The 24492-nt window shown below is 42.1% G+C and overlaps 1 protein-coding gene and 1 long non-coding RNA gene across 3 annotated transcripts; one reads left to right on the forward strand and one right to left on the reverse strand.

The window, feature by feature from the left end:
• Positions 1-76: 76 nt before the first annotated feature.
• LOC124282686 (sialate O-acetylesterase-like) lies at positions 77-24278 on the forward strand. 2 transcript variants are annotated; one of them, XM_046718711.1, is made up of 10 exons: positions 77-511; positions 4481-4854; positions 12876-13014; positions 14123-14306; positions 17385-17524; positions 18088-18221; positions 18637-18791; positions 20444-20627; positions 21804-22016; positions 22108-24278. In XM_046718711.1, exons 1-10 carry the CDS (start codon positions 400-402, stop codon positions 22183-22185), a joined length of 1713 nt encoding a protein of 570 aa, XP_046574667.1. In that variant the 5' UTR covers positions 77-399; the 3' UTR covers positions 22186-24278. The 2 variants fall into 2 exon arrangements, with proteins under 2 accessions (XP_046574667.1, XP_046574666.1); XM_046718710.1 differs by having other exon boundaries at positions 78-511; positions 21804-24278.
• LOC124282689 lies at positions 11617-12566 on the reverse strand. The gene is made up of 3 exons (XR_006900222.1): positions 12522-12566; positions 12368-12491; positions 11617-12317 (listed from the first exon to the last, which is right to left on the reverse strand). It is a non-coding gene; the product is annotated as an uncharacterized LOC124282689 (long non-coding RNA).
• Positions 24279-24492: the final 214 nt, after the last annotated feature.

Consider the following 24492-nt stretch of genomic DNA (forward strand, 5'->3'; position numbering starts at 1 on the left):
ACACGTTCTTAAGAACATGGTTTCAGAGCAGGAGCAATCGCAGAAATACTCTCAAAAGGGGAGGTCACTCTAAATCATCCTCGTTACGAAACACTAGTAAAACTGCTGTCACGAGTTGTCGATTGTTAGCGATCGGTGTCGTCGCGATGCAGAGTAAGTAATCATAGCATGTGACATAAACTGTCATTGTTTCATGCACGAAGCAATTCAATCCCCTGAGTGGACTCATTTAAGGGTGACTGATCTGGATCGTGTGTTGGAGGCGTACTTGTTTACACGACAGGCACTGAGGCTAGGTCACGACAGTGGCTTTAAATTCGTTTTCCACAAAGTGCACGGTTGAAAGAGCATTGATTCTCAGCTTTCGTTTCGCCGGATCGTCGTCGTGCATTGTTGACAATGTCGTTCCTCAGAAGTCTCTTTGTGGTTGGAGTCGTCGTTGTTACATGTTGGTCAGTGTCAGCACAGTATGTGGTGGAGATGGCAAAAGATTTTGAAGAAAACATGATATGTAAGTATCCTTGATATCGTTTCATAACATCAAACACCCGTTTATAATCCTTAGGTTTGATACCCATTCACCAGCCCTCCTTCCAGGACAGCTGACGATAAAATATTGACTACTTTTGTCTGTGTTATTTCAGATACATTCGGAAATATAAGTTAGGTGTATACAAACTTGAGTGCACTTATTCCAGTTCCTGGAGAGTAGATTTATCTCGTATGCAGAAGGGAGGGAATCAATACACTGGCTGCCGAACAGGTATAGCCATATTTTAGCGGTATTTCCAATATTACTCTGCTGTTTGTTAAATTAATGAAACAGAATAAATATACTTAGTTTTCTCACAACTAACTGTAACAGTTATCGCCGTTTCAGAATTTCTCAAGCCATTTGTGAAATAATATCCCAGTTTCACCTGTTTTCGGCGACGTAACAGCGATTCGCGGTACATATGTAACCATGCTATCGTAATAAAAATATTTTACATTCAAGACAAAGTACGTTAGCCAAGGTGTTTCCTCTTACTTTTTTTTGATTCTCTCGGCTTCGTCGGTTGAGCAAGGCCGCCATGACCGTAACGTTCTATATTTGGCAACTTGATCATTACGTCACCAGTTTTCGGCGATAACGTTATACACAGAATATCTATGGTGTTCCAATGTGGATATAATTCATCAAGGCAAATTCGTGTCTTCTAGTCACTTGTCAATCTTTAAGAGTTAAAATAAAATGTCAGTTCAACAATTTCAAGCACAGATAACGATGAAATCCAAACAGGTTATATACACTGTTGATGACAGTTTATGAATGCAGTTCACTCTTCCACTGGGCTGTGATCACAGTGGGGACAGAAAAATGCTGCATGTGTGCGTAAAGCGGTGACACTTGTACAAAGACAAGGTGAACCCAGTGACCACATTTGTCACACTGTGCCCATTTCACAAACGTGATTGAGTCACAACGATGCAATGCATCGGTGTAAATTTTCGCACACACAGCAAACCGTGCGTCATTAGTTGCACTGTCGGAAAACTGTCTGAGAAGGTTGTTGATGGGGGGAGCGTTGCGTTTCTTGCGTGCAGGTCCTTTCCCTTTTGACTTATTCTGGGCAGAATTCCCTTTAGACAACAGGGACGATGTGGACAACGATGTAGTGCCGCTTGACTTCTTCTTCCCCTTGCCGACTTCCTTATCAGCCTTCCGTTTCTCTGGATGCTGTTTCTTGTGCTCGGCTATCCTGTCAACAACTGCCTGATCTGTGATGACTTTCCCATAGCGATTTTACTGATGGTGTTCCTTGGCTTGTATGTTTGAACATTTCTCAAAACTTCTCCACCCCGACATTCCAAGAATGTCCTTGCAGTATCCAGTCTGTCGTCGGTGTCCTGTACGAGCGTACCTGTTGAACTTGAAACCGCGGGTGTTGGTCTAGAGAAAGATCGGGCCGGCATTACAGCCAAGTGATCAATCACTTCGGGGTTGAGGGGGAAGATTCCTGATTTTGTGAAAGATGACAAAATGTTAACAGGAGTTAATGTTGAGTTGAAAACACGACATGCTATGCTGCATATATCATGCTTTCCGATAGCTTTTCCAGAGTTCACTCTTAAGAATGAATGACATGATCGTATCCATGTCGTCTCAAAAGGCCCGTAACATCCTATGTCCAGTGGCTGTAGGAGGTGGCTTGTATGAAGGGGAAGAACAAATAGGACGATGTGATTTTCCCGTGCCCATTCTATCGATCCAAGGGAAACTTGACTCTTGTGTCCGTCATAGAGGATGAGAACGGGAGAGTCGGCGCTGCGTGATGGCAAGTGTCGGACCAGGTGCGTTTTCATATACGTGCTGAATCCTTCCGTATTAGACCACCCTGTCTCTGAAACTGTGCCTCCAGTACCGGGTGTAGCTCCTGATAACAGCTCATCTCTCATACGATGTCCAGGAAATACAAAGTAAGGGGGAACGCTGCCACCAGCTGCGTTAACAGCGGCAATCATTGTTACCGTTTGTGATTTCCCAGATGTCACGGCCTGTGGTTTGCAATGTATCCGGCGGCGATTTTGGGTGGTGTTACATCAGTTGATAGTCCCTTTTCATCGATATTAAAAATTGCCTGGGGTGAACTTTGAAAGTTGTACTTTTGCATGACGTTGGAGAGTTCTGTGAAATACCGACTGATGTTTTCTTTGGTGGCTGATCTCGCCCTCGCTGCTTCAAGTTTCCTCTGTTTCTGTACTTTAAGTTCTGGCCATCTATCTAAGAAACTGTACAGCCATCGGAGACTTAAAGGATGATCTCTGTCTCTGTGTCCTTGATTGACAGCGTAATCGCTTGCAAGATAAATGGTCTCCTGACGCGTATAACCATAGCCAATCTCCCCCATAACTCTAATATGGCTCGCTAAAAAGGATTCTTCTTGTGAGAACAGAGGCATGGGACCCGACTTTACAGTATCTACGCTGATATTGCCCAACAAACGATCCTTAAGGGTAGAAACCGGAACCCCCCACCTGGCTGCTGCTCTCTGTGCGGACACATTTTCTTCTACCACTAGTCTGTAAGCATTATCTAGATCATCTCTGGTGTAATTGGACCTATACGGACCGACAGTCAGTGATATTTGTCTGAAAGGATACAAGAAAACCTATCAGAAATTGTTTAACGTTATGGAGAAATTGGATAAGGATGGCCCGAAAATGTTTCCGTAGTTTTTTAATCGAGCGGCATCTTACGTCACAAGTCACGTGATATAATGTTGACAAATATCATCGGCTAGCAGACGATGCAAACAAAGATTGATAGTTGGCTCATTTACCTTATTTACACAGCTTTATAATGAGGTAAAATAAAGTATTAAGAAAATTCATGTTATTATTTAGGTACTGCTATTTTTTTGTTATTCTTACCTTCCTGATTTCCATTATTGAAAACTTTTTTCACGGAGCAAGTTGACGTGACCTCCTTTCAGGAAATTTGCATACTGACCCCTGACCTCGCGCGCGTTCGGGCGAAATCACGCGAGAAGTACGATCGCCGAAAACAGGAGAACGCCGAATTCATGTTACGGTGGGATATCTATATCATACAGTAACCTCGAATAATTGATTGTGTGACTGTTTGAGTGTTTCTTTTACAGTAGATTGATAGAGAATGGAACAATTAATGACTTGTGAACTTGAACTTGATATTATATAGATCGTTGACATCCCCCCAACTAGGTTAACCAAAAATAATTACAGGGTTCATAACTTTATTTTTAGTTTTTCTTGTACGTTACTTTTACTGTGAAGAATTTTCTTTTGCTGTCCTTTATTGTTGTCAAATACCGAGGAAAAAATACCGGAATTGTAATTGACCGGAACTGTGCACGTGTGTTACTGATGTCTTGGCGATAACTGTTACGCAGCGATAACTGTTCGCTAGCGGAGTAGAGTTACTCCCCTTCATATCTGATCAGGAGGTCATCGATATCTTGCATACCCATTACACTGCATGTAACAGACTAAGGGTTTAGAATAGTGACTGAAGTCACAAACTGTGATACTGAAATACTAATCATGAAAAGTATCATCAAACCTCCATCATGTCCATAACAAAGATCAGGGCCTTCTCCTGACCTATCACAGAAAGGTACCCAAAACATTATTCCAAAGGTTTAAGACTGAAGACATGAGGGCCCTAATACAAGTGACCCAAGCTAACCGTAAGATTTGAAGAGAGATTTGATAGCAAACATATTAAAGAAATAGTAAGATTTGTAAATAAAGGTTTTGACAGCCATGGCACAGGGCATCAGAGAAACATTGTCTGGTCAGTGATACGTTACAATCAATCTCCACCATACCCTGGATGCATCGTCTTGGCCACATCTATCGTACTAACATGTCAGTGAATGAGTGAGTGAGTAGGGTTTTTGTCACTTTCAGAAATATTCCAGCAATATTATGGCAGGGATATCAATTTATTTTTTAGCATCCCAAGAGCAGCAGAGAGCAGCGTCCCGACTTCCAGGCCTTACCAAGTCCTTTGCCTTCGCCTCCTACTACTCCAGCCACATGGTTCTTCAGAAAGCGCCAAAGAGAGCGACTATCTGGGGTTACGCCCCCAACATCGGTGAGAAAATCATCATCAAAGTCAGCGAGAGAGGGACATACACAACCAAGGTGTACCTGGACCAACTCTACAACTATGGGGTGTGGAAACTAAAACTCCCTGCAGAGTCAAGTGCTGGACCCTTCACGATCACTGCCATATCCAGCGAGAAGACGATCACACTGACTGACGTGATGTTTGGAGATGTTTGGGTGTGCTCAGGGCAGTCCAACATGCAGTTTACTATGATCCAGGTATGTGTGTGGCAGTGAGGAAAATAACCGTGGTAACTGTACATCAGTCCTCATCTACATGTCTGAAATCACAACAATGAAATTTTTGCAACATAATTCAACATGAGGTCAGCATTTCTTAGATAAAATGAACTACGTTATGGATGATGATTGGAACTTTTTTCCTTTCAAAGGCAAAATGATAAATATAAAACCTTGAATGCATATTACCAGTATTTTTCTCAAATTGGGTTTTTGATTATCAGAAGAGAGTAAGATGTGGAGAAGTTGGTCGAAGATCCGTTAAATTATTCCAACACTGAGTTATTAAATTTGAACTTACCTTACCATAGGTCTAATGCATATTACCCCAAGCTCCTCTTAAAAGAGATCAGACTGTCGTTGATTCGCTATTCTCTAGAATGGCTGCCTCAAGTATCAACGAGTGTACAGGAACGGAAGTGACGTGATCTCCCCTCCCACGCAAGCACGGTCTATCACTGTTACTTCAAGCTTACTGCGTGACAGACGTTTTTTGATTTTGCTAGTTTGCGACTCTCTGATACTTTCAGATATTAAAGTTCTTGTGTGTTTTCGGTATGTATGATTTCTATATCCCATATTCTTCTCTGTGTGGGTGAAGAACATAATTAAAGTAAACTTCACTTACCTGGCTGCCTCGTGTTTCTCACTTCCGTGTGGGTTGTGTTCCCACGTTGTGAGTGTCGCTCCACTGGGCATGTTTGGTGTTTTGTATTCTTCTATGTCTTTTTCACCATAATGTTCATGCTTGGTTTTGTTTATCTTGATATTATTGCCTAAGTGAATTTGTGCTTGTTTTTCACGCTCTTTTTCGGCTCAGGGGAGGCAGCCATCTTGGTTGTTTACTCTACTGTTCCGCCTGCTTGGGCGTGCCCTTTCTTGCTGCAGGGGTGTCTCCATTTTCTCTGCAGGTTTTTTTTTCTGTGTGTTTACGTAGTATTTACGTTTTCACTTTTTTTTTCATGTGTTACAGCCTTTGTGAGCATGACCCTGCAGTTTTGGTGCCCTGACTGCGCTACTGTGGCCTGTTCACTTGCTGAGCGCTGTCTTTTTTGTACTCCGTTGTCCGTCGCCGATTTTAAGGCTTATACTGCCGCCAAGAAGAAACGGTTGTCGCAGCGTAAGAGGAAGATGTCTTCACCTGCTTCTCCATTGGGGTCCAGATCTTCTCTTCCACGGACGCCGGACGGACGCTCCTCTCCCTTAGCAGAACAGACGTCTACACTTGCGCTGCGTATGCTGATGCCCAGCGCCCGTCTGGCGCCTTAGTGGACTTATAACAGCCGGATGCCTTATCTCATCCAGAGGTACAGAAGCTTCTAAGGACGCTCCTTTTGCCTGCAGCAGTTGAAACCCAAGCTAGCGCCGACACCCTCATTACCTAGCGCTGTCCCAGCGCCGACTTCTGCGTTGCCTAGTGCAGTTCCAGCGCCGACAACCGTGGCACCTAGCTCTGACGTTGCTGGATTGTTGGATCAACCGACGCCGACGCCAACGCCGTTGTCAGACTACCGTATCCCCAAGAAGACACCTCTGTCTACGTTGTCCTGAGAGGAAGATTTACAGCGTCAGTTATTGGAAGAGCATTCCTGACACCAGTTGCTGAGCGCTGCCGTCGTTCTAAGCGGTCTCACTCTAGGTCTCCTCGACAGCACCATCGTTCTAGAAGTCCTCGTCATAGTTCTGATACTAGTCGTCGCCATTGTCGGTCTGATTCCAGGTCTCGTTCTCCCAGACATCCCAATGATAGGGAGAGGCGTTCAAGGTCACCGACTCGTGGGAGGCGCTGCCATCGGTCCTGTTCAAGGTCGCCTAATTTTCGCCGCGATGACCACGTTCCCCTACAGTTTCCTTTAGTGCTGTTTCTCAGCTGGCATCTGAGCGCCCCACGCCTGCTGCTTCTGGCCAACGGTCTAATGCTCCTACCGTGTCCTGGGAGGAAGCTGAGGAGCACTATTTTTCTCCCGATTATAACGAAGAGATGTAACAAGAGGAAGATGACGGGGGTACTTACCTCCCCCTATCTGCTGTGTTTGACTGGATTGCCGACAGACTGCCAGATTGTCCTTCTCCCTCTTCAGGCTCTGACGACCCGAGCGCTATTAGGTCTTTTCCCGAGTTACTCTTCCCGCCTCACTCGATGGTAGCCGATGCTGTGGCCTCTTTGGATGCCGACTTTGCTAAACTGTCTCTCAATACTACTATTAAGGCTCCTAAGTCGCGCACTACTCGGGGACTACAAGATACATACCCTGGATTTCGCTGATGGAGGCACGGCTCATGATGAATCGCTCAAACGTTTATCGGGTTCTCCACAGTCTTCTTACTGAGTGCAGGACTCTAAGATGTTGGCTATTGACGCAGAGCTCAAGAGGATGTTGAAACCTGTTTCGGTGTTGGCCTCTGCAACTCCGGCTGCAGCTTGGGACTTGACTGAAGACAATGCGTCGAGGACAGAACTCCTTACCACCTCCTTACCGTCCCTGTTCCAATGGCAGGGTAAGGTGTTACATGATTTACTGGCACACCTTCGGACGGCGTTGGCCATGACCATTGTTGTTCGGCGGATGGGGTTCCTTGAGCTTTGCTCTTGGCAGGAGGAGTTCAAAAGAAAGCTGTTGAGAGCCCCTTTCGCGTCTCGCTTCCTCTTTGATGACCGGATTCCGGAGGTCCATAAGGAACACACGGAGCTTACTAATACTGAGGTGTCCCTGTCTACTTTCGAAGCTCTGAGTTCGGCCTTTCGTGGCAAGTCGTCTACGGCAGAGGACGAGGATGTGGCCGTGGCAGGTCCGACGGCGCTGAAAGGAGCCCCCTTCGACACCAGGCAGGGGTAGGGGGAAGTGCCCTTAATCAGGTCGCTGAAGCTAGGAACCAACACGACTGGGACCTCCCGCCCCCAGCCGTGCCAGTTCATCCTACTCCAGTAGGCAGGAGATTGGGGATCTTCTGGCCCAATTGGACAGTCCTAGAAGATCTGTTTGTGACCAACATTCTCAAGACCGGTTACAGGCTGCCAATCGCCGTGTCGCCGCTTCTGACTACAACGCCCCAGTCACGCGTGTATGCTCCAGACCAACAGTTACTGCTAGCAGACTACATTCAGACCCTGTTAGACAAAGAAGCTATAGAGACAGTGCTGGACCCCCAACAGTCCCCAGGGTTCTACTCACCCATCTTCCTGGTTCCCAAGAAAGACTCAGTGAAAATGATTCACAATGGCAGTTTTCAACCACCTTTTCCTTTCGGAGCCGCCTCACTTCCGGATGGTGTCCCTGGAACAGCTTCGTGCCAAGCTTGAGCCCAGGGTCTGGCCGGCCAGCCTCGACCTCCAGGATGCCTACCTGCATGTGCCCATTTACCATCGTCACAGGAAGTACATGAGGTTTATTTTCAACGGGTCCCACTACCACTATATAGTACCAGTGGAAAGTGCTTCCGTGTCTGATGCTCCGGCCGTTACAGCGCTTACTCTTGCCTTACATCCAGGCAGACGACCTCCAGTCTAGGTTCCTTCTGCCTCTGCATCTCCACACTTACCTCCGCTGGTGGACAGTAGAGTCGAACATCTGCGTAGGAGTCTCCTTGACAGAGTTTGTTCACGATCACAAACTTTTCGTAGATGCGTCTCTTCAGGGTTGGGGTGCACACCTCAAAGACCAGACCACCTTGGGGCTGTGGTCCGACGCCGAGCTAGGCTGGCATATCAACAACTTGGAGCTCCAAGCAGTCATTCTAGCGGTTTGACACTGGACGCCTCTGCTGCGGAACACCAGACTCCTTTTAGCGTCGGACAATTCTACGGTGGTGTGGTTGATTCGTAACCAGGGAACGACCAGGTCCAAGCAGTTGTTGGAGCAGACCTTCTTGGCCAGTCTCCTGGACAACAGTGGCATCAGAGCCAGAGCCCGGTACATCCCAGGGTGCAAGAACGTCCTAGCAGTCACTCTCTCAAGGCCAGGCAAGCCGTCGGCAACAGAGTCGATGCTACATCCAAAAGCATTCAACCTTCTATGTGCCAGTCACGGCCGCCCTCTGATCGACCTGTTTGCAACTCGGTTCAACAAACAGCTTCCGTTGTACGTGTCTCCGGTTCCAGATCTGGTGGCATGGGCAGTCAACGCCATGTCCTTGTCGTGGGAGGGTCTGGACGCATACGTCTTTCCACCAGCAGTGATAGCAAAGGTCAAGCAGACAGAGACGATTCATCTGCTTTTGGTTGCGCCTTGGTGGCCAACCAGAACCTGGTTCCCAGATCTGCGCCGTCTCGCCGAAAGAAGTCCGCAACAGTTACCAGAGTGGCCTCACCTGCTCAGGCATCCGCACAGTCGACAGCTGTATCCCGATCCGACTCGATTTCATCTGTACGGTTGGATCATCTGCAAAAGGCGCTGAAGGCCAAGGGCTTCTCCACGGGTGTAGCCAAGGTTATTGCTTGTGCTCATTGAGTCTCCACAAGATCACTCTATGATAAGTTGACTTCCTTTGAGAAGTTTTGTGCACAAAAGTCCAAGGACCCGTTGAAAGTCTCGGCATTTCAAGGGCAACACTATAGGAACTTATTTATCGGCTCTTAACTCTGTTTTGGCGGTCAAGTGAGACAAAAAGATTTTCAAGGTGCCGGAGCTCATCGCCGTACTCAAAGCTTTCAAGCTGGAGGACCAGAAGGCAAAGTTTTGTCCTCCTGCTTGGGACCTTAACATTGTTCTCCGGCATCTGAGAGGTCCGCCTTACGAGCACTTGGACACTGCTTCATTCGAGAACCTCTCCAGAAAGACAGCTTTTCTCTTGGCCCTGGCCACGGCGGCTAGGGTCAGTGAGATCCACACATTGGATGTCACCAGGGTGCGTTTTGAGCAGTCGCGGCATGGTCTTGTTCATCTGGGACTGCTTTGGGATTTCGTGGCTAAGAACCAGCTGCCAGGAGAACCAGACAGAATGTTCTCTATTCCTCCATTGTCTTCCATTTTAGCACGCCACGATGCTGAGGAACAGCTGCTTTGTCCTGTGAGGGCTCTTAAGATGTATATTGCCAAATCATCATCCAGGAGGCAGTCTCGCAAGAGGCTGTTCATCCCGTCTTCCTCTGCGGCAAAAGGTGAAGTTAATAGAATTACTATTGCGCTCTGGCTACGTACAACCATCCTGGCCGCCTACGATGCACTAGATCTGCCTCATCCTACAGCCAATAACCTGCATGAGATTAGGGCCCTGGCGTCCACCATGGCTGTCCATAGGAACTGCACCGTTCCAGCCATCATGGAGGGATGCTTCTGGAAGTGCTCTACTGTCTTCGCTAGCCACTACCTGCGGGCTTTGGCCGTCGAGGATTTTGAAGGTCTTCAATCCTTTGGTCCACTGGTGGTTGCCCATTAGGTAACTACTTCTCCTTACCTTCTGGTCTTAAGGATAACTTACGCCCTGGGTGTATTGTTTTCCTTAGGGTTTCCTTGGGTTACTATCTGTTTCTTGTTCCAGGTGCTTCCTGCGACAGTTTGCCGATTCAGTTAGTTTTCCTTGGTTTCCCTTGGCATGTGGTCTTGTTTTTTCTTCGTGGGACGGTCCTCTGGAGCCCGTCACCGTCGTCCTACTGTCGAATCCATATGCATAAGACCTATGGTAAGGTAAGTTAAAAATGTATTAAAATCTAAATATTTTAGATATATAAATACTTACTTTACCATAGGGCGGTAACTCCCTCCCAATGCTGGATGCTCCTCCCCTCTCTGGGCTCTTCGGACCTGGTAAAAGTGATTTTTGGATACACCGGGCTTGCGCGGGAGGGGAGATCACGTCACTTCCGTTCCTGTACACTTGTCAATACTTGAGGCAGCCATTCTAGAGAATAGCAAATCAACGACTGTCTGATCTCTTTTAAGCGAAGCTTGAGGTAATATGCATAAGACCTATGGTAAGGTAAGTATTTAAATATCTAAAATATTTAGATTTTAATAAAATTAACTCCTTTAAAATCTGCATAAGCAAGAGGTTACCCTTACAAACATGTCCCTGCAGAGCATGAAAATGTGGAAATGTGAAAAGTTCTGTCAAGTTAAACATGTGTCAAAGGTGGACGATGCCTTTAGATTTGTGCCTAGTTCTAGAAACTTAGACATTAGTGTTTCTGTGTAGTTTAGTTGATCTTTATACCACGGATTGACATGCACCGCATTAAGCAAACAATTGAGAAATTTAAATCAAAGCTGTTGTAATTTGCCTGTGAAAAGTCCCACTTTGTTGTAGCTGTTGCTAAATTAGTAAATATGTATCTGTTTCTGCAATGTTTATGTTAATTTCAATGTCAATACTCAGCCAGTTCTGCGAGTTTCTCATTCACTGCTTTATTCTGTGACAAGCAAGTACATGTAAACAGTCAAGTTTCGAGGTGTGATACATACTATCTGTATGCCATATGAAGCAGGATGAAGCTGATTACTTACATCCTGTCATGTATGGACAACCCCATGTCACGAAACAAATTCACTTTGCGAAATAATCTAAAAAACGGTAATAACATGTACACCCCACAACAACATAGTTGTTTCTAACTGCTTTGGTTTTATGTAACATGTGTTATATTTGGGATTACACTTTCTTAGTAAAGTACAAATTCTAGTACTTTTTGAGTTGAGCCCCATCAGGGATTTGAACTCACACCCTCAGAGTCAGGCACCTAATGGCCTGCACACAAAGTCAGATGCCTAGACCGCTCAGCACCTTTGGTTTTAAATGAACATTTTATACATTACACTTTCATAAAGACATATACAATGTATCATACATGCAGATGCAATGTGTTGCTTTACAAATTTAGAATCACAGCGTGAAACACAACAATCATACATCAGTTTCCAGACATGGCGATGCGTACTTTCAGTTTTTTTCAGAAGAGGTAGGAAATAACTCTGGGTGGTTGGAGGCTGTGTAACAAATAAAGAATAAAGAGTATTTTTTATTCTACAATATTTGTATTAAAACATTGTTTCAACTTTCACAGTACATTTTCAACAGCATAAAAAACATATATGTCCCCCAAGGAAAACTCTTCAAAGAACTGAAAACCCCTTTGGGTTGGCTGAAGCAGCTGCTTATTTGCCTCATACCATCTGTCCGCAGTTACCACCCTTGTGCAAGCCAAACCACTGAACAACATAAACCTAAATAGACAAGTGACTTTCTGTCATCTCCAGTTTGTGAAACATTTCTCTTTTGTACTCAGTTTCATTTTTTGATTGCACTGAATCTTTGGTTTAGTGGTTTATACACCTAATGTTATTCATGGTTTAATGGTTTATACACCTGTTATTCATGGTTTAATGGTTTATACACCTACTGTTATTCATGGTTTAATGGTTTATACACCTACTGTTATTCATGGTTTAAACACCTCCTGTTATTCATGGTTTAATGGTTTATACACCTGTTATTCATGGTTTAAACACCTACTGTTATGCATGGTTTAAATACCTACTGTTATTCATGGTTTAAACACCTACTGTTATTCATGGTTTAATGGTTTATACACCAACTGTTATTCATGGTTTAATGGTTTATACACCTGTTATTCATGGGTTAAACACCTACTGTTATTCATGGTTTAATGGTTTATACACCTACTGTTATTCATGGTTTAATGGTTTATACACCTGTTATTCATGGGTTAAACACCTAATGTTATTCATGGTTTAATGGTTTATACACCTGTTATTCATGGTTTAATGGTTTTTAAATACCTCCTGTTATTCATGGTTTAATGGTTTATACACCTGTTATTCATGGTTTAAACACCTACTGTTATTCATGGTTTAATGGTTTATACACCCACTGTTACTGATTGATGTCAGCTACTAGTTATGATGCTGGCAAACTTCTGTGTGTGCAGAATATTTGCAGAAGTGTTTAAGTACTATACCATGCTGTAATTAAGCCATCTTCAAACAAGTATGTTCAGTGTATTATCACTCTAATAGGACTTCACATGTACTGCTGTCTTGATTCAGGGCTTCAATGCTAGTGAGGAACTGGCCGATGCTGGCAACTACCCCAACATCCGGCTGTTCACTGTCGCCGATGTCCCAGCTTCCTTCCCCATTCCAGACCTCCATGGCATCTGGGAACAGTGGGCGGTCGCTAGCAAAAGTTTGTATAGATGATCGTTATTTTATTTTTTTTAACTGAGACATGTTGTGTTATTTATGTGTCCAGGAAACCTGTGACTGTAGGTTCTCCTCCTGAAATGCCCTCATCATGTTTCGCGGTTTGTCAGCGCCCTACGTGCGCCCATGGGTTTCACCAGATTGGTAAACTTCAACATGTTCAAAGAGCTTCATCAGTAAGTTCTTTTTTGCCATGGTCCATCTCACACAGCTTGATGTACAACCTTCCACCAAAGTCATTTGGTCCATCTTCTTTGTGACACTGATCTCAGTTGGCAGACCGTATTATTTTTGTATTTAGAGTCTGCACGGAAGGGATTTTCCATGTTTGTTTAATTCAAGTCTGATTTTTGGAGGGTTGAAACCTTTTTCATGGGTATTACCAACCCATATCTGTTCAAAATATATTGGAATTCGATACACATAGTTAGCAGTAGGGCTGAAAATAAATGTTAAGGTTCAATTAGATAAAAACATTGATGTTGATTTGTCCCTAGAACTTTGTACATAAATTGGTCAAATTATCCACACTTTCTCACACTTAAAATCATCACCCGAGAAACCATTTGACCAGTGATGATGAATCGGTGATAATGCCAGTATTTGCTTATGAGGTTCAAATCAGAATTTTCAAAATGTTACCTGTGGAACTATTTATGGTCATTAGTCAGTCAGTCAATAGATTTAGCTACAGGTGTAGTGAGTGAGTTTAGTTTTACGCCACTTTTAGCGATATTCTAGCAATATCACGGCAGGGGACATGAGAAATGGGGTTCACACATTGTACCCATGTGGGGAATCGAACCCAGGCCTTCAGCATGACGAGCGAATGCTTTGACCACTAGGCTACCCCACCGCCTGCTACTGGTATAGTTGATAGGAGGGTACATGAGATACATGTTCAAATGTTTTAGAACTTGTTTCCTATATAACCAGGTGTCAAATAGTGCACTATTTTCAGATAGGTATTGTATAGTGATGCCAGAAGAAGTAATGCCATAACTTCCTGTGACAGTATTAAGTCAAATCCTCACTGCAGTGCTGTAATATCTAAACTATTCTATAACCCATGTCCTTCTATTTGAAAACAGCATCAGTTGGTGGGAAGCCTTGGAAGTACTTCTCTGCTGTGTGCTGGCTGTTTGGTAAAACCCTGTACAAGAAGCTGGGCTACCCCATCGGCCTGATCGACACCACTTGGGGAGGGACACCGGTGGAGGCGTGGTCATCTACCGATGCTTTGGCCAAGTGTGGACTGGACGAAGAAACATACGAGTTAGTCTTATCAATTCTTTCCTTCTCTCATTCACTCCAGCATATCCGTTTACTGGTTTGGACCCAACATGTATGTGTTTCAGCTGTGATTCTTGATTCCACATGTCCGTTTACTGGTTTGGATCCGATGTATGTGTCTCAGTTGTGGTTCAGCACTTCCACTTGCTATATATATCATTAGGGTTTTCCCCCACACAGTGTGGATTAGTACATGCTCTTGAATATATAACATTGCAGTATGTGTCTCAGTTGTGGTTCAGCTCTTCAACTTGCTATATACAGTCAGGCAGCGGTAATCCGGTCCTCGTTAATCCGAATCCACCGACTTCCGAACGCTACTCACCGAGCACCAAATCATCTCCCTATATATTGTATATAATTGACAACTCGTTAGTCCGATGATTCAGTTTCCGCCTCCGAACGCTGGTCAGTCGGAACGGATTGGACTAATTAAGTTGTAAACAGCTGCGTTAATCCGAACGATTGAAGTTGACCGCGCTGCTGACTTGTCCACCCAAAGTGACACGTTGTTTGTTTAGCGACTAAGCGACTCATCCCTTTGATCCCTTTATCATAAGTGATAGGGAAATTTCGACGAACAAGCTGTTTTGGGAAAGACTTCAATCCAGAAATATATGCTTCGGTACCAAATTAAAATTATAAACTATTTTTCGCAATGTTATTGAAAACAACGATTCTCGGACACATGCTTCGCAGCGGGTCCACAGTAACATTGTCAAAGAGCAAAGTAACGATGTAAATTGAATAAACTAATAGGTAGCAATTTCTTGCTTAATATGTTCAAAATAGCATTATTTTACCCAAAACTTTCGCCTAGATCTAAAAGTTTTCGGTTTTACGAGGACGATATCCATTGCCCGTGATATGATTGGCTGCCTTAGGTCAACGGTCTGATTTTGACCAATCACGCACCCTTATAGCAGACTGTAGCGAAAAGCGCCTTTAGAAACCAATTTTTATCCAATAAAATCGCTTCTTACAACTGTGAAAAATACTCGGCAAGGGTTCAGTGATGTTGTTGATGTTCAGAGCTTTCGAACGATACCTCGACATCAAACGATTCGCCTCCCATGTTATTCATAACGACGCTCGAAAACGGAGGTGTTTTCCGTTGTTATGTCATGTTACCGAGCGGAAAGCCACTGATATCGGGAAATAGGCAACCATACATATTATTTAAGAAATCTTTTTATAATAATTTTCTGATGACGTAACAATGAAAATATAAAAGAAAAAGGCACTGGCATGTTATGACATGTCACAAATGGAAAAAAATCGCCATAGTTTTTGAATAACATTATAAAAATAAACTTCATATTTATCAACAGTAGGATTATAATTTCCTTCATAAAAATAGGCTTCATCTATGACCTCAGAGTCTCGATAGTTAGGAAAGATATCAAGGGGAAGTAACTCGGTGCATATACTGTGGTTTCAGCAGTACGAACGTTTCTTTTTCCGAACGTTTTTTTTTATAAAACCAAAGTGTTCGTATTAACGAGGTCTGACTGTATATCATTTTGTGTTTTCCCCACACACAGTGTGGATTAGTACATGCTCTTGAATATATAACATTGCAGTATGTGTCTCAGTTGTGGTTCAGCTCTTCAACTTGCTATATATATCATTTTGGGTTTTCCCCCCACACAGTGTGGATTAGTACATGCTCTTGAATATATAACATTGCAGTATGTGTCTCATTTGTGGTTCAGCTCTTCCACTTGCTATATATATCATGTTAGGTTTTCTCCCCACACAGTGTGGATTAGTACATGCTCTTGAATATATAACATTGCAGTATGTGTCTCAGTTGTGGTTCAGCTCTTCAACTTGCTATATAAATCATGTTAGGTTTTCCCACACACAGTGTGGATTAGTACATGCTCTTTGAATATATAACATTGCAGTATGTGTCTCAGTTGTGGTTCAGCTCTTCAACTTGCTATATATATCATTTTGGGTTTTCCCACACACAGTGTGGATTAGTACATGCTCTTGAATATATAACATTGCAGTATGTGTCCCAGTTGAGGTTCAGCTCTTCAACTTGCTATATATATCATTTTGGGTTTTCCCCACACACAGTGTGGATTAGTACATGCTCTTGAATATAAACATTGCAGTATGTGTCTCATTTGTGGTTCAGCTCTTCCACTTGCTATATATATCATTTTGGGTTTTCCCCCCACACAGTGTGGATTAGTACATGCTCTTGAATATATAACATTGCAGTATGTGTCTCAGTTGTGGTTCAGCTCTTCAACTTGCTATATATATCATTTTGGGTTTTCCCCCCACACAGTGTGGATTAGTACATGCTCTTGAATATATAACATTGCAGTATGTGTCTCAGTTGTGGTTCAGCTCTTCAACTTGCTATATATATCATTTTGGGTTTTCCCCCCACACAGTGTGGATTAGTACATGCTCTTGAATATAAAACATTGCAGTATGTGTCTCATTTGTGGTTCAGCTCTTCAACTTGCTATATATATCATTTTGGGTTTTCCCCCCACACAGTGTGGATTAGTACATGCTCTTGAATATACAACACTGCAGACTTACATCACACTTGTTTATATTATGATGAGATGGTGATGGTTATGCTGATGGTGATAGTTATGATGATTTTAACCCATGAACATCTGAATTAGATTCTGTCTTCAGCAACCCATGTTTGTCGTAATAGGCGACTAACAGGATCAGGTGGTTGGGCTCGCTGACTTGGTTGACACAGGTCATTGTATCCCAATTGGATAGGTCGATGCCTGTAATGTCAGTCACAAGAAATAAACAAATCTGATGGTTTGAAGATGATGAGGTCATTTAAAGCATACTTAAATGCATTGCTAATATTACATGTGAAATGTTGCTGAAGGTTTTTGTATCTAATGTAAGACCTTCGTTTGGCTTGTGATTCTTGAAAGTTTCCACAGCAAATCATGTATACTTCTTATAAATAAATTCAGGGAAGTTGTATAGTGATCAAACCATATACAACTGTTGATGTTTTGAAAGATGGCTGAGATAATTACTGACTGATCTTATCATTAACAGAACTGAGGACCTTCCTTGGCTGAATATGGAAGTTGATCCTGAAAATCCTTTGGATGGACCAGACTCAGCCTCCAATCTCTGGAATGGAATGGTCTTCCCTCTCCTCAATATGACCATATATGGAGCTATCTGGTATCAAGGTAACTATGATCATGTGTATAATGTGATTCCATAGACTGTCGAATGTGATTCGAGCATCCTGAACATGCCAAGTGTTTTGTATGTTGCTGAATCCTGGCACATGACATTTTCCATATGCATCTGCGTTCCTGTGAAGTGATTTTGCACATTTTGCCTTATCTAACATTTTGTAAAACTTCAAGATTTTGAGACCATCAGTTTAAGTCTGTTTGAACGTGCAGAGTTTCTCATAATGTTCAGATCATCCATAAATGTAGATGTAAGTCTTCTTCAGTATAATCTTAAACTTTCTATTCCGTCTGTTGAGGCTTCTTCTTAATCTGCCCCTGCACCTGTGTTTTAGCTTATGAACATCAACTGGGAGAATACTGGGATGTTTTGGATATATTCTCTACTAATGCTTACTGAAAATGTTTGTTTTTAAAAAAAAATTCTGAAGTGCAATAAATTTGGAAGAACAAACACACACTAAACTCCCACTACACCCCCAGCTATTCAATGTTTTTAGTGACCCTGCTTCATTTCAGATCTTTTTTAATCCATAGGAAATTCTATTCTCCAGGTGAGGCCAACACGGTTACCAATGTCCACAAGTACAACTGTACGTTCCCCAGCATGATAGATGACTGGAGACAGAAGTTCCACAACGCATCCGATGGAGAAACTGATCCTGTGTTTCCTTTTGGCTTTGTTCAGGTACACTTGCACTCTTATACTTGAACTTACATCAGTCTGTTTGAAATGTGTCCGTATTGAAATAGTTCATTTGAAAACAAATGTTGAAAGAAGAATATTTTATTCCAATACCATGTCTCACAGTAATGTTTTCTGGGAGACTTTGATCTCTACGTCGCTTGTAGGTCATCTAAACCTGCAGTCACCGCCCAGCCTCACAACTAGACCAACAGGAGAACTCTAGGAGACTTTGATCTCTACGTCGCTTGTGGGTCATTTGAACTGCAATCACTGCCCAACTTCACAACCAGATGACCAACAGGAGAACTCTAGGAGACCTGTGCTCAACAATGTGTGTGCCTTTTTGCAACACTACTTGCTCAAGTGTATTTATGTATACTATGAGGTACATGTAATTACCATTGCTTGGTTCCAGTTGGCTGCCTACAGACCTGACAGTGTGGACCCGGGGTTCTCTGAGATCCGGTGGCACCAGACAGCTGACTACGGCTATGTGCCCAACCCCAGGATGAAGAATGTCTTCATGTCTGTTGCCATGGATCTCCCAGACTTTGCCTCTCCCTATGGCAGGTGAGCTCAATGAATGCATGGGATTGGGGGGGTTTACCCTCAGCTAGCTCAAAAATGGTTCACTGGATCTCAGAATCAATCGTGTGTAACGATGCGTTAAAATGACATTTCTATAGCCAATTAAGCTATAGAATGTATCACGTACATTTGATTGCTTTCATTGAAAAAGCCAGAAATGCCGATAATTGTCTATGTCGTTCTCCGTGATTTTGCGTCTGGCATGGTGTCACGCTGCAGAGAATTTCATATGAATATATCAAATTACTGTATTGTATCCGTATTTAATGTTCTAGTTCTTGCTATGATACTCTTTCCGTGCATATTCTTAAACTATTGAGCTCATGCATGCTACGAGTAGACAAACTGATGTCTATAACATTGAGAAAATGCTGCACAGCGTAAAATCTGATTTTTGATTTGTTTACATTTCTAGCAAGCGCTGTGTTATGAGCACAACGTTCCGTTTTCACACCCAATATGTTTAGTTTTTGTCTAGACACTTGGTTTTAGTGACACAGACCATTTGTAAGTTGATTCTACAATGTATGAGGAATTCACCGATGCATTTGTCACAACTGAATATGAAATATATACTTGTCCTATCAACGGCCTTGGTGAAACTTGATTTTGTAAACACTATCCAATATGGCAGAAAGCTCACTTCGGCAATCGTGTTCATGTATTTTCCAAAACATCCCAACCGATTCTAGGTTTATCGGCGCCATTTCAGAATTATTGAGATGTGTTTCTTCACTGCACTTGAAATTATTGATTTTGTTCCGAGGGTTTAGCCGTAAAGATGCCATTTTGACAGACGACCAAGAGTAACACTTACATGTTTATGTCGCGGAATTGTGGGAAATATTTAGGGGAATCCACGCATTTAATGAAAATATTTACATTATGACGTCATTAGATAATGATACGCTAATAAGTGTTTGATACAACCGTTTTTAATGATGCCATTAACTAATGATGCATTAAGGATTTAATGTATCATTAGGATTTAATGTTGACATTAGTTAATGAAGCAATGATACAACCGGATCCTGGTGAACTCAGTTCGGTTATTTGAGCTAGCCTACACTAAGTGAACACAGTTCAGATACTTGAATTTCAGTTTTGAGCTTGTTGAGAACACCCTGATTGTGGAGGTGAAGTCGGATTAAGTTACGTTTGTTTTAGTTCCCCAGGATGGAAGATCACAATGAACTAAAGGCATGGCACATAGTCTGTCTGTCTTCTTCTGAAAATGAAGGATGAAACTGAAATTGTAGAAGTAAATCTTGCACTGGAATCGCGATTGTTTGGTACAGCCTGTCATGACTGTATGTCTTTTGCATATTCTGATCATATTGGTAGAGGTCTTCTCAGAAACCATACTCAGTCAGTCAGTTTTAATGTAGAACCCCTTGTATTGATATGATGTGTTTTTAAGGTGTTTGAGGCAAGATATGTTCAAGCAGTTCATTGGCTGAGGATGATGGTTATAAACATTGAATGTATACTGCATTCCAGATGTGTTTTCAGCAGTCACGTGCCAGAATTATAATTTAGGGACATATGACTTTCAGGTTCCTGGTTGAAGTGCAGTTAATGTTTTCATGGAATATCTCAGACATATATGTCAATGCGGGTCATCTTTGTTCCAGCATCCACCCCCGAGACAAACAGGATGTTGTTGCCAGGCTGGCCATCAGTGGGATGAGTATCGCCTACAACCAGCAAGAGGAGGTAACTCAGGGGCCGCTACCAGCACATATACAAGAAGGCACGACAAACCTCACCCTGATGTACACAGAGAAGATCAAGTACAACAACCTGGTTGGGTTTGAAGTAAGTGCCTAGATCAAGCTAAACACACAGCGGGGAATATAGTCTTAGGCTCCATCCGTTGGTATGTCTGGCTGTCTGTCTGTCTGTCTGTATGAATTGGAATATCCTAAGAACCGTTGACTAGATTCTTTTCATATTTGGTACCTAGGTTCATCACAGTATGTGAAAGATCCCAGTCAGGTTTGGTGACCTTGACCTTCATTTCAAGGTCACAAGGGAACTTAAATATTTTACCCGTGTCAGCAAAATATCTCAAGAACCGTTCACTGGATTTTCTTCATATTAAACACCATGCTTCATCTAGGGAAGGCGCAGGGCCCAGTTGATTTTGGTGACCTCCACGGGATTTTCAAGGTCATGGAGACACTTTGAAGATTTCAGCATGTTAACCTGCCTGTTAAGCTTGTCAGCGAGATATCTCAAAAAACGGTTCACTGGATTTTGCTTCATAGACTTTCAATACTTCTCTTGAATGTTTTTTGATAAAAAATTCTTTATTACTATTTTTACATATTTCATGCACCTTGACATTTATGTCAAGGTTAAAATGAGTCTTGAAAATATTTATGTGTTTGAACAACTACAGAGCAAGATATCTGTTTTTGTTGACATTTAACTTCATCTTTAACTACGACCTTCACTTTCATTACTTTTTAATTTGATAATTTGCGACAGGGGATTATGTCACCTTAGTGACAATGCTTGTTTTATCTGAGGATCGGCCTCAAAACAATCTCACTACAACTGTTAAAATATGTGAGCTTCGGCAGTTGTAGCACTATCATAACATTGTGAAACAGGACCAAAGATATTTTTAATGTTGTCTCATTTTTAAATAATCACTTAATGATAGATCAATTGTCTATGAATCAGTTTAATTCTGAGTGAAGTGCTCTGCCATGAAAGCCAGAGATAAAACACTTTCCTGATGTGATTGTTTCTTTGATGAAGTTGTTTTGATAGTAAGTGAAACCATCTTGTTATCATTACCTTTGACATCTTTATGCTGTCAATCCTCAGTTGGTATCTGAATCACAATAAGTAAGAAAAATTATATGACAGCTGCAAAAGGTAAAGTTTGTTCTCGGATATGTCAGATGACTGCTGGTGTTCAAGTGTTCTGATTGTGCTGTGTATATTTTGCTTGATGTTATATTCTATTCTTATTAATTTCAGGTTCTCTGCACTGTAAACAACTCCAGCATTACATTCTGGACCCCCACCCCCATCTTGTCTGGCCTCTCTACTAGCATCACACTGTTCTCCCTGGTGTGTGGGGAGGGGCAGAATATCCTGGGGCTCAGATACAGCTGGAGTGAGTCCCCCTGTGCCTTCAAGACCTGTACGGTGTACTCGGCTGAAAACCCTCTCCTCCCTGGACCTCCCTTCCTGGTGTACCGGGAGATGACCGGAGTGGCCGGGACAGTTCATGTCATAGACTGGAACACACCGACTGTCATTCACTAAACAGTCTCCCTTCCTGGTGTACCGGGAGATGACCGGAGTGGCCGGGACAGTTCATGTCATAGACTGGAACACACCATCTGTCATTCACTAAACAGTCTCCCTTCCTGGTGTACCGGGAGATGACCGGAGTGGCCGGGACAGTTCATGTCATAGACTGGAACACACCGACTGCCATTCACAATTAAAGAATTATGAAGACAGACATATACAAACAAACAGATCGACACACAGACACACAAATTTTGTATAATGCACAGTGCACATTTGGTGATGTACAGTATAATGTACACCGTATCATGGTGTACAGTGTGCCAAGGGTATCTTGTATAATGTATCTTGTACCATGGGTATCTTGTATAATGTATCCTGTACCATGGGTATCTTGTATAATGTATCCTGTGCCATGGGTATCTTGTATAATGTATCCTGTACCATGGGTATCTTGTATAATGTATCCTGTACCATGCATAATGTATCTTGTATAATGTATCCTGTATCATGGGTATCTTGTATAATGTATCCTGTATCATGGGTATCTTGTATACTGTAACCTGGGTATCTTGTATAATATATCCTGTATCATGAACAAAGAAGGCATATACATATGTGGTGAATCTTCACAAGTGAGATGTACATAATTGGAGGATAAGATGTGTATGTTGAAAAAAGCTGAATATCTTTGTTATATTTCTCATTGTAGTTTGTGCACTGGTATTCACATATCACTTGAACTTATAGTGCATAATGGTTCAAGCTGAAGAATAGGGCTTGTGCATGACAGTAAGAAACCCTGTTTCCAGTTATCAATTTTATAATGTTAGCTCCTCTCTACAAGATATCCGAATGTGTAGATTGGTTGGTGGTTGGTTGTTTAACACTGCACTCAGCAATATTACAGCTATATGGCGGCGGTCTGTAAACAATTAAGTGTGGACCAGACAATCCAGTGATCAACAGTATGAGCAACGATCTACAAAATTAGGATACAATGACATTTGTCGACCAAGTCAGCAAGCCTGACCACCTGATTCCGTTAGTCGCCTCTTACGACAAGCATGGGTTTCTGAAGACCAATTCTAACCTGGATCTTCACGGGTCCCAAATATGTAGAGGGCAGTTGGGTAGTTCAGTGGTTGAAACCTTCATTCGTCTCACAGAATTCCTAGGTTTGATTCCCAGTATTGGTATTGGGTGTCAAGCCCATTTTTTGATGTGATACTGCTTGAATGTTGCTCCAAGTAATATATAATCTCAGGTTTTTGCAATGATTTTTACATCATATATATATATATAGATGGGACAGATTTTCATGAACATTCCAGATAGTTATTTTCTTATTGATGTTTACATATTACATATTGTTTATCAATGTGTGTGTGTTCCTGCTTTTCCCTTTTAAACGGTACTGACAGCTGGATGTATTTTGTCTTATTGTGTACTATTGTGTATAACTTTGTCTCATTTGTCTCAAATTCCTGTGATCACAACAAACAAAACATTTTAGTCATGATGCCCACCACATTTTGATTCTCTTTCAATTTCATCAGAGATGCAGGATTATATCCTACCTCATGACTAGGCATAAAAACAGCTTGTTTGCAGGCTTGCATTTAAATGGAGGTTTCATGAACTTGACCTAATCACACCATTGACAGATTTTTGTACTTCAGCAGAATTGAAAGGTAAATATTTTCCCATGCCATTTCACATTTGGATGAGTTGTTTTCATTTACTTGGGTAGTATTTTGTTTTCATTTTTAAATAGTTTTTTTAGGGTTAACTTGCTCTTTTTGGGGCAGAAATTTGATATGTATTTATATAAATTAACAAAAGTTTGAGCACAAATTGAAATTGTTTTGACATTACACCTTGCGTGTACTACCCGTCAACATTGTGCATGTCAGTGTGTTTTGTATTGGGTGTAGATGTGTGAACAAAGGTGATCTAATCTGATAATAGACAGTAGTGCCTGCAGTTGTATGTGGTTTTCATGTGATCACTCATCTATATAGTGCCTTACATGTTACAGACATCTGTGGAGGGTGTTTTAATGATGTGTACCTGAAGCAAAATGCTTATACTTATACAAAATGCTTATACTTATACAAAATACTTATACTTATACAAAATGCTTATACACCTTGTGCCCATCAAAGGAAACTATTACACTGTTATGAAATTACATATTTGAGTCGTATTCTGTTCTCTTACCATAGTTTTTATTTAAAATGTGAACTTATTAACAGACCCACACAATAAAAGATGTAAGATTAATGTCTCAAAAGTTATATGTGTAGCCTGAAGATTGTGAAATCATCAGCTGAATCTCAACGCCACTTACACGACATTGATGATGAAACTAGTGACTGTCAGGATGACAAAGAGTTTCATAAATATA

Source organism: Haliotis rubra, unplaced genomic scaffold, assembly GCF_003918875.1.
Source record: "Haliotis rubra isolate DU_JTF1 unplaced genomic scaffold, ASM391887v1 Scf300, whole genome shotgun sequence".
In the NCBI taxonomy this organism is placed as follows: Eukaryota; Metazoa; Mollusca; class Gastropoda; order Lepetellida; family Haliotidae; genus Haliotis; species Haliotis rubra.

Excerpts from the sequence above, each read along its gene's own strand:
- LOC124282686 (XM_046718711.1), top strand. The coding sequence starts at position 400 with ATGTCGTTCCTCAGAAGTCTCTTTGTGGTTGGAGTCGTCGTTGTTACA. Across the intron at positions 17,525-18,087 it reads TGGAGCTATCTGGTATCAAG|GTGAGGCCAACACGGTTACC; the intron begins GTAACTATGATC and ends TCTATTCTCCAG. Across the intron at positions 18,792-20,443 it reads TTTGCCTCTCCCTATGGCAG|CATCCACCCCCGAGACAAAC; the intron begins GTGAGCTCAATG and ends TCTTTGTTCCAG.